The following is a 13,059-nucleotide window of genomic DNA, read 5'->3' on the forward strand; positions in this document are numbered from 1 at the left end:
GTAAAACAACAATTGACATGGGCAGTCCTACCGCAGTTTTGTTTGGGCAAGCCTTGCAGAAAATATTAAGAGAGTTTACTCCACCCTTGGGAGTTAGGCTGTTGCAGTGGGTGGATGACTTGCTTTTATCAGGGGAACAGGAAAAGGTGGTTGAAGAAGCTACTGTGAAGCTGCTTAATTTTCTTGCTAAAAAGGATCTTAGAGTGTTTGAAAAGAAAGTGCAATTGGTAGAAAAACAAATTAAATGTTGGGGGCACATTTTGACTGCAGGTCTACGGTGTATTGATCCAGAAAGAATACAAGGAATTTTACAAGTACCATTACCCCCGACTAAAAAAAGAGTTACGGCAGTTTTTCAGGGTTGGTAGAGTACTGCAGAGCACAAATTGAGGATTTTTCTGTTTTAGCCAGACCTTTATATGACTTTTAAACCCAAAACAGTCCTAATGTTGTGGCATGGACACTAGAAGGAGAGAAAGCTTTAGAAAATTGAAAGACAAATTGATTAATTCCCCAGTCTTATCTCTTCCAGACTCAGAAAAGGAATTTGAGTTATATGCGGATGTTAAACAGGGCCATGCTAAAGGAATTTTGGTACAACAGCACGGGGGAACACGGCGGCCTGTTGGTTTTTTTTCTAGGTTGTTAGACCCAGTGACCAGAGGCTGGCCTCATTGTCTGCAGAATTGTGCATCCACAACTTTAATGGTAACTGAGGCCCAAAAACTGACAATAGGAGGATATCTGATTGTTAAAGTTTCACATCAAGTTAAAGCTTTGTTAGCTGAAAGTGGATGACCAGCGCTCAGTTATTACAGTATGAATCTTGTTTAATGGAACAAGAGGACTTATAACTGGGAAGCAGTGAAGGGCTTAACCCAGTCTCCTGTCTGAACTGCCCTGAAGAGGGGACCCAAGAAAAAACTCATGACTGCATTCAAGTGATAGATCTCCAGACCCAGACTAGGGAAGACTTAGAAGACACTCCCTGGCCTGAGGGAGAAAATGATGGACCTTCAAGAGTGATAGAAAGAAAGTGAGTTACAGGATACACTATCATTAAGGGAAGGGAATTAGAGGAAAGGAAGAGATTACCCCCACGTGGTCAGCACAGACAGCGGAGCTGTGTGCGCCTGTAAGAGCCTGTGAATTATATCAGGACAAGATAGTGAATATTTTTACTGATTCTAAATATGCATATGGGGTGATACATGCATATAGGAAATCATAAAAAAAAAAGAGGTTTATTAACCTGCACGGAAAAAACATTAGCTCGTGAGAGCTTAATTTCTCACCTATTGGAGGTGGTGAATTTATCAAAAGGCGTAGCAATAATGTACATTAGGGGACACCAGGCAGCATGCTCAGAGGAGGCAATAGGTAACCAGCCTGTTGATGAAGAGGCTCAGAAAGCTGCAATGTTGCCAGAAATCTCTAAGATCCTCCCCTCACTCCTAGTAGCCCCATCGCTGCCAGAGGAACTGTCTTTTCCACCAGAGGAACTTGAGGTAATTAAAAAGAGTGGGGCAGAGGAAAGAGGGGATAATTGGTTTACAAGGGGTGGTAAGCAGTGCATTCCAAAAGCTCTGGTCTTACAAGTATTAAAATAACTCCATGAAGGGAGTCATTGGGGCTCCCAAGGACTGGCAGAAGCCTTCCTCAAAATGTATGCTACTGTGGGTTTTTTTACTCTGGCAAAGCAAGCTATTGAAAATTGCTTGATTTGTGCTAAAACCAATGACAGGGTTACAAAGAAAATTGCCAGGGGAGGGAGGCCTTGGGCTGTACGTCCCTTCCAGAGATGCCAGGTGGATTTTACTGAAATGCCCCGAGTGGGAAGGTTTAAATATCTTCCGGTAATAGTATGTCAGCTAACAGGCTGGCCAGAAGCATTTCCAACTGCTTCAGCAACTACAAGATCAGTTATTAAAGTATTTTTGGAACAAATATTTCCAAGATATGGCATTTTAGAAACAATAGACTCAAACAGGGGAACTCATTTTACAGGAAAAATTCTTCAAGGGGCTATGACTGCTTTAGGAATACAATGGGGCGTCCAAATCCCCTGGCATCCAGAGCTTGGGCTAGGTAGAAAGAAGAATGGAGAAATAAAGAAACACCTTTTGAAGCTGGTCATAGAAACTAAGGTGCCACGGGTACAGCTTTTGCCACTGGCTTTAGCAAAAATAACAGCCAGACCCAGAGGAGATATTCAATTATCTCCTTTGGAATTGATATTTGGAATTCGTTACTGTTGTAATTCTCAGTCTAGTGGGACAGTGAAGATAAGTGATGTATATTTAAAACAATATGTGGCCAGGATACTGTCTCTTGTGAAATCTCTGCAATAGGAAGCTCGGCTGGCACAGACCCTGCCTTTGGACTTTGCTGTTTGTAAGAATCCAACCAGGAGACTGGGTCCTAGTTAATGAGTAGAAAGAAGCACCACTGGTGGTGAAGTGCCATGGTTCATTCCAAGTGTCACGGAACACAGACACGGCCATCAAGACAGCTGAACACAGGTGGACCAATCAGACTCGAGTCAAGGTCTCTGAAGCCCCGGAGATCTGGACATCTCAGCTGGAGGAGAAGGATGGGAGGCTGTGATTGACACTCCGCAGGAGTGGGTCAGAGCAGTAGCCAGTGTGTCCACATTGGGGGAAGCCCTGTGTGCCTACCCACAGACCATCTGCTGAAACAGTCCGTATGGGCATCCCTCCTTTTGGATCTCCAGCCATTGGGGGGCTAATACTTGCTGTCATTGTTTTCTTTATGTTAAGCTGTTTCTGTGCCTTCACTCACCAGAGGTGGTGCAGACGACAACGTGCGAATTAGATTAGGAGATTAGATTACACCATTAGAATGTTTTTCTTAATAATCTTACTTTTTTATTGTCAGTTAGGTTTGGGCCAGAGGTGAGAGAATTGTGTTTTAGTCCTAGGAGAAGAAGTAGCAAAAACCTTTAACCTTAGCAATTGTTGGGTCTGTGGAGGGCCAGGAGGATCTGAAGTTTGGCCATGGGTGGCCAGCCCAGTCGAACCTAAATGGTGAGTCAGCTCCCTGAGTGAGGTCCATAACGGAACAGGATTCTGGGATGAAGAAGGAAGTCCATGGTGACTTCATTCTTCTGAAAGAAGCATCTATTGTCGAAATAGAACAGGAGGCATATACGTGGGAAAAAGTGTTTGTGACTGGACTTTATATTTGAGTTTAGATTGTTGGACCCCCGACTGCCCTCTTTATGATTGTTCCAAATATCGAGGCAGATGGAATCAAGTGCACATTAAACTCACTAATGGTAGCTGAGTAAAGCGTTCCTACCATAATTACTTGTCAGGATTTCTGGGGTTGTCCCGGGATTTGAGTAACAGTGAGATGTCACTGAGAAGATTTATTGCTCAATCAGTCTCATATGTATTGAAGGGTGAGACAGAAGAGTTGTTGCGAACAGCATCTCTCATATCAGAGGCAGTAGTTACAGTAACAATAGCAGAAGTGGTAGGTCTGGTAGCTGCGGCAGGTACAGGCGCCAGATAGCAGGAACTCAGTGAGGTAGCAGCAGCTTGCTGGAATAGCAGCAGCTACAGTCTTTTTCTACAAGGCCTTATATACTTTTTTAAGCCAATAAGCAAATGCCACAAAACTTGCTAACACATTGGTACCAATCAATACTGTATGATTTTGTCGCAATGCATACTTTCTTATCCAATGAACATATTGTTATTGCGGTCTATTGCACAGGCTTATATTAATACATCTTAACTTTCCAAGAAGCTCTATTATAAAGTTTACTGTTAAACTCTAAATTCTTTACTCTTTTACTTATCACTATTATTTCTTGCATAAAATATATTTTTACTTGTTAAAATACATTTCTACTCTTATAAAGCACATTTATTTCAAAACTACAAAACTGCGTTTGCTTTAAATTTGCAAAAGCTCATTACTCTAAGTCAGGCAGTCTTTGCCAAGGCCGCAAATCAAGACATGTATCTATTTCTATCTGTTCAAGTACAATGTCCTTTATGTATTCTGTCAGCACCTGTGGATTCTCTGTGAGTGAGTTCTCTGTAACTTCATTTCCCACAATTACCAAAGGGATTTTGAAGGCTGTCAAGCAGTGGGGAGGGACAGGTTTTTGACCACTTATTTTTAAGCTGCCCACCAGATAATCCCACAAGTAGGACACATGTTGTCCATGACTACCAGTGGAAATGGCAACAGTGGAACAGAACTCAAATCCTTTTTAATAAGTTCTGGTCCAGATCTAACAAAAAAGATCTGGGATGTAACTGTTGGTGGAAATCTCATATGGGAGCTTAGAAATGCAAATATTGTGATTCTTATGGTGGGGCAACTATTGTTGGAGGACCATTAGGCCCAGAAAGCAAGCTGTATTTTGACCCACCAATTGATGACGAAAATTGGGAAGACCCCTTTGCTAACAGAACGTGGGCTTTTAAAGGACATTACTGGATTTGTGGCCAACATTCTTATCTTAGGTTACCTCCAAACTGGTCAGGGTTATGTTATGGGGGGTATATTAGACTGTTGTTCTTTATGCTACCACAAGTTCAGGGAAATCAGTTAGGAATCAAGGTATACAATGATCTAATTAGAGAAAAGCAGTCAATTGATGCATCCCTGGCTGGAGAAGGGGAAAAATGGGGGAAAGATGAATGGCCACCTGAGCAAATCATATAACACTATGGACCAGCCACTTGGAATCCAAATGAATTAATCTCAGGTGCCAGAGAACCCATTTATAATTTCAATCGGATAATTAGGTTACAGGCTGTCTTTGAGATAATAACCAACCAGACAGCCACAGCTCTTGAGCTTCTTGCCCACCAATCCACTCAGATGAAGAATGCGATATTTCAACATCGGATGGTATTAGATTATCTATTAGCAGAAGAAGGGGGAGTGTGTGGAAAATTAAATGACTCAAACTGCTGTTTGCAAATGGATGACAATGGAAAAGTGGTGAAACAAGTAACAAAGGGAATAACAAAGTTAGCACATGTACCGATCCAAACGTGGAAAGGATGGGAATGGGACACATTTTCGTGGTTACCTGGTGGACTATGGGTTAAATGAATGCTTTCTTCCTCTTATGTGCTATAGCAACTCTCATCTTTTTACCATACATGACACCTTGCTGAGCGCAGTTCATTCAGCAAATCAGTGATCAAGGGGATGCAGGCAGAAGCCCTGTCTACTGATCCAGAGATGGCTACAAAAGGACAGAAAATGATGTCACTGCAAATAATTGCAAAACCAAAAAAAGCCCCGGGAACAGAAAATTAAGTCAATGGTAACTAAAGTTTGTAAAGACAATTATTGAGAAAATAAGAAGAGGAGGGATTGAGAGGAATTAGAAGAAGGTATCTTTACAAACAAACTGTGGGCCTGCTGGTAGATAAAGCCAGATACTGAGAGGTGAAAGAAGTAATGGGAGGAACCATAGAAATTCCATAGGAATTCCACTAATTGACACAGACGGTTACTCACTCAAGGCCATGCTAAATCTCTGGACTTATAGAAAAAGAACAGAGACACAAGGAAGAAGAAAAGGGGGGAGGGGATAAACATTAGAAGGGGGTCTATATTAAGCAATTCAGGAAGTCTGTACCTCTCGAGTACCTCAGCCAATGGGGAAAGAGAGAGAGAAATGCGGTCAGGAAATTAGAATAAAAAGGAGGCTTCGTCCTCCAACAACTTGAGAGACCCCATGCGAAATGCCCATGGCCTCTCCCTTTATTTGAATAAAGTTACAGGACTCCTCTGTCTCCTTTTTGGACATAAACATCTGGTGTTTGTGGATTAATTTTCCTGACATATTTGTGTGTGTCTATTTTTTTTTTCCAGGGCTGCTGTCTTCTATTAAGAGGAACCTCACAAAGCTGTGCCATTTCCTAATTATTAATAGGATAAATATTATCTACACAGTCCAAGTGTAACTAAAAAATAATAATCAGGCTGTGGCTATTTTTTAACTCTCAGGGTCACCAGGTGCTGTTGGAGTAGGGGCTCCCTGAGCAGCCTCGCAGGGCACACTGTCCAAGCAGGGCAGCTCTGGACTCACTTGGACCTCACACGGGGTCCTGCGCAGCCTGGAGCTGTCTTGGGGGTGGACAGAGGGACCCAGACAAGCTCGGGAAGTGGCTCATGGGAATCTTATGAGATTTAACAAGACCAAGAAGTGATGGTGCTGCACCTGGGCCAGGGCAACCCCTGGGGTCAATCCAGGCTGGGGATGAGCAGATGGAGCAGGCCTGGGAGAAGGACTTGAAGGTGCTGGTGGGTGAGAGCTGGACCTGCACCATGCCAGAACCCTCCATGGCCTGGGCTGAGCCCCCAGTGTGGGCAGCAGGGAAGGGATGGGGATTCTGCCCCTCTGCCCCGCTCAGGTGAGACCCCACCTGCAGAGCTGCCCCAGACCTGGGGCCCAGCACAGGAAGGACCTGGAGCTGCTGGAAAGAGTCCAGAGGAGGCACCAGGATGATCAGAGGGATGGAGCAGCTCTGCTGAGAGGAAAGTCTGGGAGAGTTGGGGATGTTCAGCTTGGACAAGGGAAGCTTTGGGGTGACCTCATTGTGGCCTTGCAATACCTGAAGGAGCTGACGGGAAACACGGGGACACAGTATTTACAAGGGCCTGGAATGACAGGACAAGCATGAATGGCTTCAAAGTCTATCAGAGCATGGTGACAATAACACCGAGGTTGTGACTTCAATCCCGGTATGGGCCATTTACTTAAGAATTGGACTCGATGATCCTTGTGGGTGCCTTCCAACTCAGAATATACTGTGAATCTGTGAAACTGCAAATTGAAAGAGAGTAGGTTTAGATGGGATATTGGGAAGAAGTTGTTCCCTGTGAGAGAAGGCCCTCGCACAGGCTGCCCAGAGAAGCTGTGGCTGCCCCACCCCTGGAAGTGTCCAAGACAGGCTGGATGAGGCTTGGAGCAACCTGGGATAGTGGAAGGTGTCCCTTCCCGTGGCAAGGGTGGGATGAGATGGGCTCTGACGTCCCTTCCAGCGCACGCCGTTCCAGGATGCACTGACAGCGCTCCCGCTGCGCCGGCGCCACTTGGGGCGGGGCTGGGCCCGGGCCGGCGGCGGCTGCGCGGGGTGAGCACGGCCATGGCGAAGCACACGGTATCCTCGGCGCGGTTCCGTCGGGTGGACGTGGACGAGTACGATGAGAACAAGTTCGTGGATGAGGAGGACGGGGGTGATGGGCAAGCGGGGCCCGATGAAGGCGAGGTGGACTCGTGCCTGCGGCAATATCCTGAAAGGAGCGGCGGGGGCGGAGCGGGCGCGGCCACCGCCGGGGCGGCCTCATAGGGGAACATCCGCGAGCGGGCACCGTGACGGACGGGAAGCGCTGGAAGGGGTTGGAGGGGAAGGGATTGGCGGGGGAAGGGGCTGGCAGGACAAGGGAAGAGGCTGAACGGGGAAGCGGCTGGCAGCAGAAAGGGGCTGAAGGGGGAAGGGGCTGGCAGCAGGAAGAGGCTGAAGGAGGAAGAGGCTGAAGGGGGAAGGGGCTGGCAGCAGGAAGAGGCTGAAGGGGGAAGGGGCTGGCAGCAGGAAGGCGGCCCAGCTTCCTCCCCTGCCTGCAGCAGCAGCAGTCCCCCCGGGCTGCGCTCAGGGAGGTGTCCTGGGGGGATGCAAACAGGGGGTTTCCTGTGCCCAGAGAGCTCTCCGTGTCCGCTTCCAGGGCTGCCTCGACCAGCTGGCCCCTGGCCACTCTTCCCAAGGGCTGCTGCCGGGCTGCTGTCCCGGTGGCTGCTGGGGGTGGATGTGCCAAACTGAGTCCTGTTCTCAAGGGCTGCAGATTACAGAAGTGATGGAGAATGGTTTCTTTTACTTGCATCCTCGTTCAAGGAAGGGCCTAGGAAGTATTCTCCAGTCGTGGAACTATACAGCTGCTTGTTGATGCTGCTCCTGCCTCAAATGGCCTGAAAATTGCAGCCTTAGGCTGTAATCTCTTTTTAGCTGGTGAGGGAATAATTGCATCAGAGTGTTTTCAGTCATGCACAAGCCAGCTACAAGTATGGCTGTCCTAGTACATGATGTCCATGTACTTGGTGTCTGGTCCTTAACCATCTGGCACAGGGAACATGATGGCTGCACTGCAGGCGGCTCTGAAGAACCCTCCCATCAACACAAAGAACCAGGCAGTGAAGGTAAAATAGCAACTGACTCGCTTATGGGTTACTCCCTAAAAATTCTTTCCTGTCTGTTACCTCTGTGCCATCAGTTGTACCTTGAGGAGGCCAGAGAAGCAGGGTTTAGGGTATTCCCTGATGTTGAAACATCTGTGGCCACAAGTGTTTTAATCTTATTCAAAATACTGTAGCTCAGATGTCGCCTGTCCAGGTACCTTTACCTTGGTGCTGGATCATGTGTGGTTCTCCTACCACTGCTGGTTGTGTTTTATGTACCCAGTTGTCACCAGGTGCGCATGTCTGACTCAGACCAGATGTGGCAGCTCAGAGATGTAATTGTTGTGTGCTCAGGGAACCAGGGTTGCAATTGTCACCTCTGACTAATGAAACCACCAGCAGTGAGCCTACAAAAAAGGAAGAATTGGTTTTTATCACATCCAATCAAAATGAAGCTGTTAAAACCTCAGGAAAAGTGAGCCCTCCCCGTGTGACAGAGTGTGGGAGTCTGCTGGGTGCATGCATTTCTGAATCTCCCCAGGATGAGTCCTGAATGGCTCATGATTGCAGTAGTGGGAGGAACAGGCTGATAAGATGTGGCACTGCCCAGCTGGTGAGTGCCTGCAGTCACTTCTCCCTGCCCAAGGAGAGGCCCAGGGGCACAGTTCCCTGCTGCTCCCCTGGCAGAGCTGTTCCTGCAGCCCCAGTCCTTTCCCAAAGGGTTTCACAGGGCTCTGAGAACTAGCTGTTATAAATAGGGCTATATAGCTTTGTCATCACATTAATGACTTGTTTCCATTAGCCCTCTATTGAGGGATTTAAGAATACACTTGGTGGTGGAATTGAAGAGGGCAGAATGACTGAACATTAATATCTGCCTTAATTTTTAGTTATCTTTGGAACTTCTATATTTTTACTTACAGTCATGTGAGAGGTCTTGCTAAGCCAAGTGATTATGGGATAATCAGTGATAATAATAAGTGATTATGGGACTGACATCCGCAGTTTCTGTAGGGGGAAGCTGCCTGAAGTGTTTGTGTGATGGAATTATTCAAAAGTCCAGCAACCCTGAGACTTTTTTTCTCATCCCATCTCAGTTAGTGATGGATGAACAGGAAGAGCTGCTCTTTGCTGATTACATGGCTAATTGCTGCTATAAGCACAGCACACACATTCCCAGGTCTGAAATGACATCCAGATCAATGGTTATTAATGCACAATATTAATACTGCCAGTCTGCATCCAGTGGGTCTGGGACAGCAGTTGACTGCTTGGAAAACACATGGCTTCCAGCAGTCATCTCTTCCAGGCTGCCAATGGCATTTACCTAGATTATAATGGTTGTGTAACATTAAACACTACAGGAAAAGGCTCTGGTGGGAAGGGGGGCCAGACAAGCACTTGATTGTTATAATTATTTTGGAACTTGATAGATCTTGAGCTTCCATAGGAACATTTACTATTTAGCCATAACTTAAGGGGTAGAGAATTGCAAACACTAACAGAGGCAGAAAAACTAAAGCAGGGCAAATGTGTTAAACTCTTTTACATTGTTTATCCTTGGGAGGATGTGTCTGTTATATCTTACTATGACAAGCTCTTCACACACGTCCTCTTCAGAGTTGTTAAAGAGAAAAATGCTCTAATTCAGTTTGTTTGAGAGGGGAGAAGTGTTTGGCTGCACCTCACACAAGGACGGCTGTGTCTATGCTTGCCTGTTGACAGGACCGTGCTGAGAGCATCGTGTTGAAGGTGCTCATCTCCTTCAAAGCCAATGACATTGAGAAGGCAGTGCAGTCCCTGGACAAGAACGGGGTGGACCTGCTCATGAAGTACATCTACAAGGGCTTTGAGAGCCCCTCCGACAACAGCAGTGCTGTGCTGCTGCAGTGGCACGAGAAGGTGCGTGCATGGGGACAGCTCCTGCCCGGGCCCTGAGCCTGGCAAGAACCCCCTTCCTGTCTGATGAGGCTCAAGTGCCATATTCAGGCTGTGACGAGAGTATGGCCCAGAGCTCGCAGCTGAGCTATATCTCCTGCCCACTGCTGCTTCCTTGGGTAAACACCCAACAGTTAAAATTTGGGTTTCCCTTAGACTGAGGCAAACAAAATGGTTTCATCCTGTGATTCAAGTAGGCAGGAGAAGTTCCTTCCTGGAGGGAAGCAAAATTTGTAGCTTGGTTATGCAGGGCAATGAAAGCTTAATTAAAGTTAAATAGCTTTCTTGAAATTGAGTATGATTATCGTACCCTGGCACCCTGGCTACTGGTGTTTTGTGGAGGGCAGGCAGATGCTCATTTGCAATATAAATGTGATCCAGGTAATTTCATAGACTCCCAGAATGGTTTGGGTTGGAAGGGACCTTAGAGCTCATCCCATCCCACTCCTGCCATGGGCAGGGACACCTTCCACTAGCCCAGGTTGCTCCAAGCCCCATCCAACCTGGCCTTGGACACTTCCAGGGATGGGGCAGCCACAGCTTCTCTGGACAACCTGTGCGAGGGCCTGCCCACCCTCACAGGGAAGGATTTCTTCCTGATACCTAACCCTACACCCTGTCAGTTTGAAGCCCTTCCTCCTTGTCCTGTCACTACAGGCCATGTCCAAAGTCCCTCTCCATCATTCTTGTCAGCCTGTTCAGGTCCTGGAAGGGAGCTCCAGGCTGTAGCTGCCCTGGCCTGGTGTTCATTGCCATGTTTCCCTTCCCAGGCGCTGGCTGCCGGAGGAGTTGGGTCCATTGTGCGCGTTCTGACTGCCAGGAAGACAGTGTAACTCCAGCAGGGAGTGACAGTGTAAATCCATCAGGGTGCTGCTGGTACAACCCCATATCCCCTCCCAGCAGGGCCGCCCCTGGGCAGCCCTGTCCCCAAGCTTTGCCTTCGCCCTGCTGCTTCTGTCGTACCCCACCAATGATGCGCATTGTGATCTCTTCTATGGTTAAATTCTGGAAAATTAGGAAGGTGGAATTTTACTTCAAACAGGAATATTTGGTACTCGCCAGCCTTTCAGTGACATGTTCAGTGATGTAAACAATTCGGTGTTTAGGGTGATTCGCATTTGTGTGTAAACATGGCAGATTTGGACCTGACTCTGAGCAAATGCTGAGGGACACAGGACAATGTCTTAATTTTTTTTGCTAGCAAAGCAGTGTTTTGAGCTAAAATCGTGATATTTGAGAAGTGGGGCAGCTATTATTAACACAGGTAACTGGACCATGTTGCCTTTGGTCAACCTCTGACCCTACACCCATGAGTAGGAGAGAAAAAAAAGCTCTTTTCCAACCCCAGTTATCACTCCAGAGAACTGAGTATTTTCCTTAACCTGCTCAGGTTCCTTGCAATCAGTCTGATGCTGGGTCCACAGCAGGAAGGTCACAGTGGGATGCAGTTGTCCATCATGCAGTTTGGAAATTGGAATTTAAAAGGTTAATGGTCCATCTACACTGGAGCCCAGCCTAGTGAACTCTTCTTATTTTCAGGAGCAAAGATCCTGAGGAGAAGAAAAAGCAGCTTTTACACACCAAATCACCTTTCAGCAACTGGAAAGTGATTTGGTTTTGTCAAGCACAACTAAATGGCTCCTTGGGGTAGTCTGAGAAACATATCCTGGTATCCATCCTTGCAGAGCTCCCTTGTTTTGTTTTCTGGTTGTGTAGGGTCTGTAAGGATACCAGACAGCTCACATTGCTGTTGCATTGTGCCTCATCATGTTAACTAGTGGGCCAGTCAGGTTCCCAAATAAACAGGAGTATTTTAAAGAATTAGGAAAGCCCAGGGCATCCCAGACGATGGATCACCATAGAAGGTTTAGAGCCAGGACTGAAATACATGTGTTTTAATTTCACTATTTTACTACAGTTCAGTAGTGTAAAACTGTTGGGGACCTTGTGAAATCTTTGCTGGTTTTTGATACCTGCTTTGTTTTTGTAATAATAATAAAGACAATAAATCATCACTGAATATTTACTCAGTGTCTAACATGCCTTCAATGCAGACAGGAGCCAGCATGGTTACCCCTAAAGCATACGGTGCCTCCCTAATTCTCTTCATAGGATGCTTCTCCTTGTTCACCTCCTCCAGAAGAAAACAGGCACAACCACAGGAAGCACTGAGATCGCCAAGTGGGAGACCCAGCCTTGCTACAGAAGCCACAGAAAGCATCCAGGTTTCACCCATAGATCTGTACAGAAATTCTCCTGGATGTGCAGCAAGGGTTCCATCTTTACAGCTCCACCAGGGACTGTGATTGACTTCTCTGGTTCTTTCCACTTGCCCAGATTTGGGTTAAGACAATGAACCTCATTTAAAATAATATAAACTGTAATCCCAGAGAAGTGGAAAGTATTTTCCAAAGCAGTTGATGCCAAAGCAAATCACCTGCCTCTAGACTGCATTAGATAAATGAAGTGAATAAAAAGAGTGGTCTTAGGGTTCTGCAGATCCCCTTGGGTGAGGCAATGATGGATTTAGGAACATTTACAGAACACGTACATCTGTGTTTCTGTTCAGGGATGTGCTAAAACATGCATTGATGTGGGGATAGGGCAGGATTTGCAGGGGCAGCTCTGCTGGTAATGAGTGACAGGAAGGGAAAAAGTTTTAAAAAACAACCTATTTCCTCCAAATTCTGCCTGACTTGTATTGGTGGATCGTATGGACACCACCACAGGGGGTCAGATTCCTGTTCGGAGAAGGAAGCCTTCAATGGAGAACCACATGCAGGTCAGACTGGGAAGGGTGACAGGGTTTGCAGAGCTCTGCTGCTTCAGCTTTGACTGGAGCATGTGGTAATGGCACCTTATCAGTCACTTCCTGCTTTTGTGCCAGCTGAGAGCCACTGCTGTCCTCACTTCCACCTCACTGTCTGCCACCATGTGGGAAAAGAGCC

General features: G+C 46.6%; 1 protein-coding gene across 1 annotated transcript; it reads left to right on the plus strand.

The window, feature by feature from the left end:
• Window positions 1-7,105: 7,105 nt before the first annotated feature.
• ARPC5 (actin related protein 2/3 complex subunit 5) lies at window positions 7,106-12,137 on the plus strand. Its single transcript, XM_069022913.1, has 4 exons — window positions 7,106-7,291; window positions 8,122-8,194; window positions 9,899-10,075; window positions 10,882-12,137. The coding sequence occupies exons 1-4, from the start codon at window positions 7,149-7,151 to the stop codon at window positions 10,942-10,944; spliced, it is 456 nt and encodes a 151-aa protein (XP_068879014.1). The 5' UTR covers window positions 7,106-7,148; the 3' UTR covers window positions 10,945-12,137.
• The last annotated feature ends 922 nt before the right edge of the window (window positions 12,138-13,059 follow it).

This window comes from Aphelocoma coerulescens, chromosome 8 (assembly GCF_041296385.1).
Source record: "Aphelocoma coerulescens isolate FSJ_1873_10779 chromosome 8, UR_Acoe_1.0, whole genome shotgun sequence".
Taxonomy (NCBI): domain Eukaryota; kingdom Metazoa; phylum Chordata; class Aves; order Passeriformes; family Corvidae; genus Aphelocoma; species Aphelocoma coerulescens.

What these genes read in the sequence shown, in the direction of transcription:
- ARPC5 (XM_069022913.1), top strand. Translation starts at nt 7,149, where the DNA reads ATGGCGAAGCACACGGTATCCTCGGCGCGGTTCCGTCGGGTGGACGTG. An exon ending in CAAAGAACCAGGCAGTGAAG is followed by an intron (nt 8,195 to 9,898) that starts GTAAAATAGCAA and finishes GCCTGTTGACAG; the next exon opens with GACCGTGCTGAGAGCATCGT. An exon ending in TGCTGCAGTGGCACGAGAAG is followed by an intron (nt 10,076 to 10,881) that starts GTGCGTGCATGG and finishes TTCCCTTCCCAG; the next exon opens with GCGCTGGCTGCCGGAGGAGT.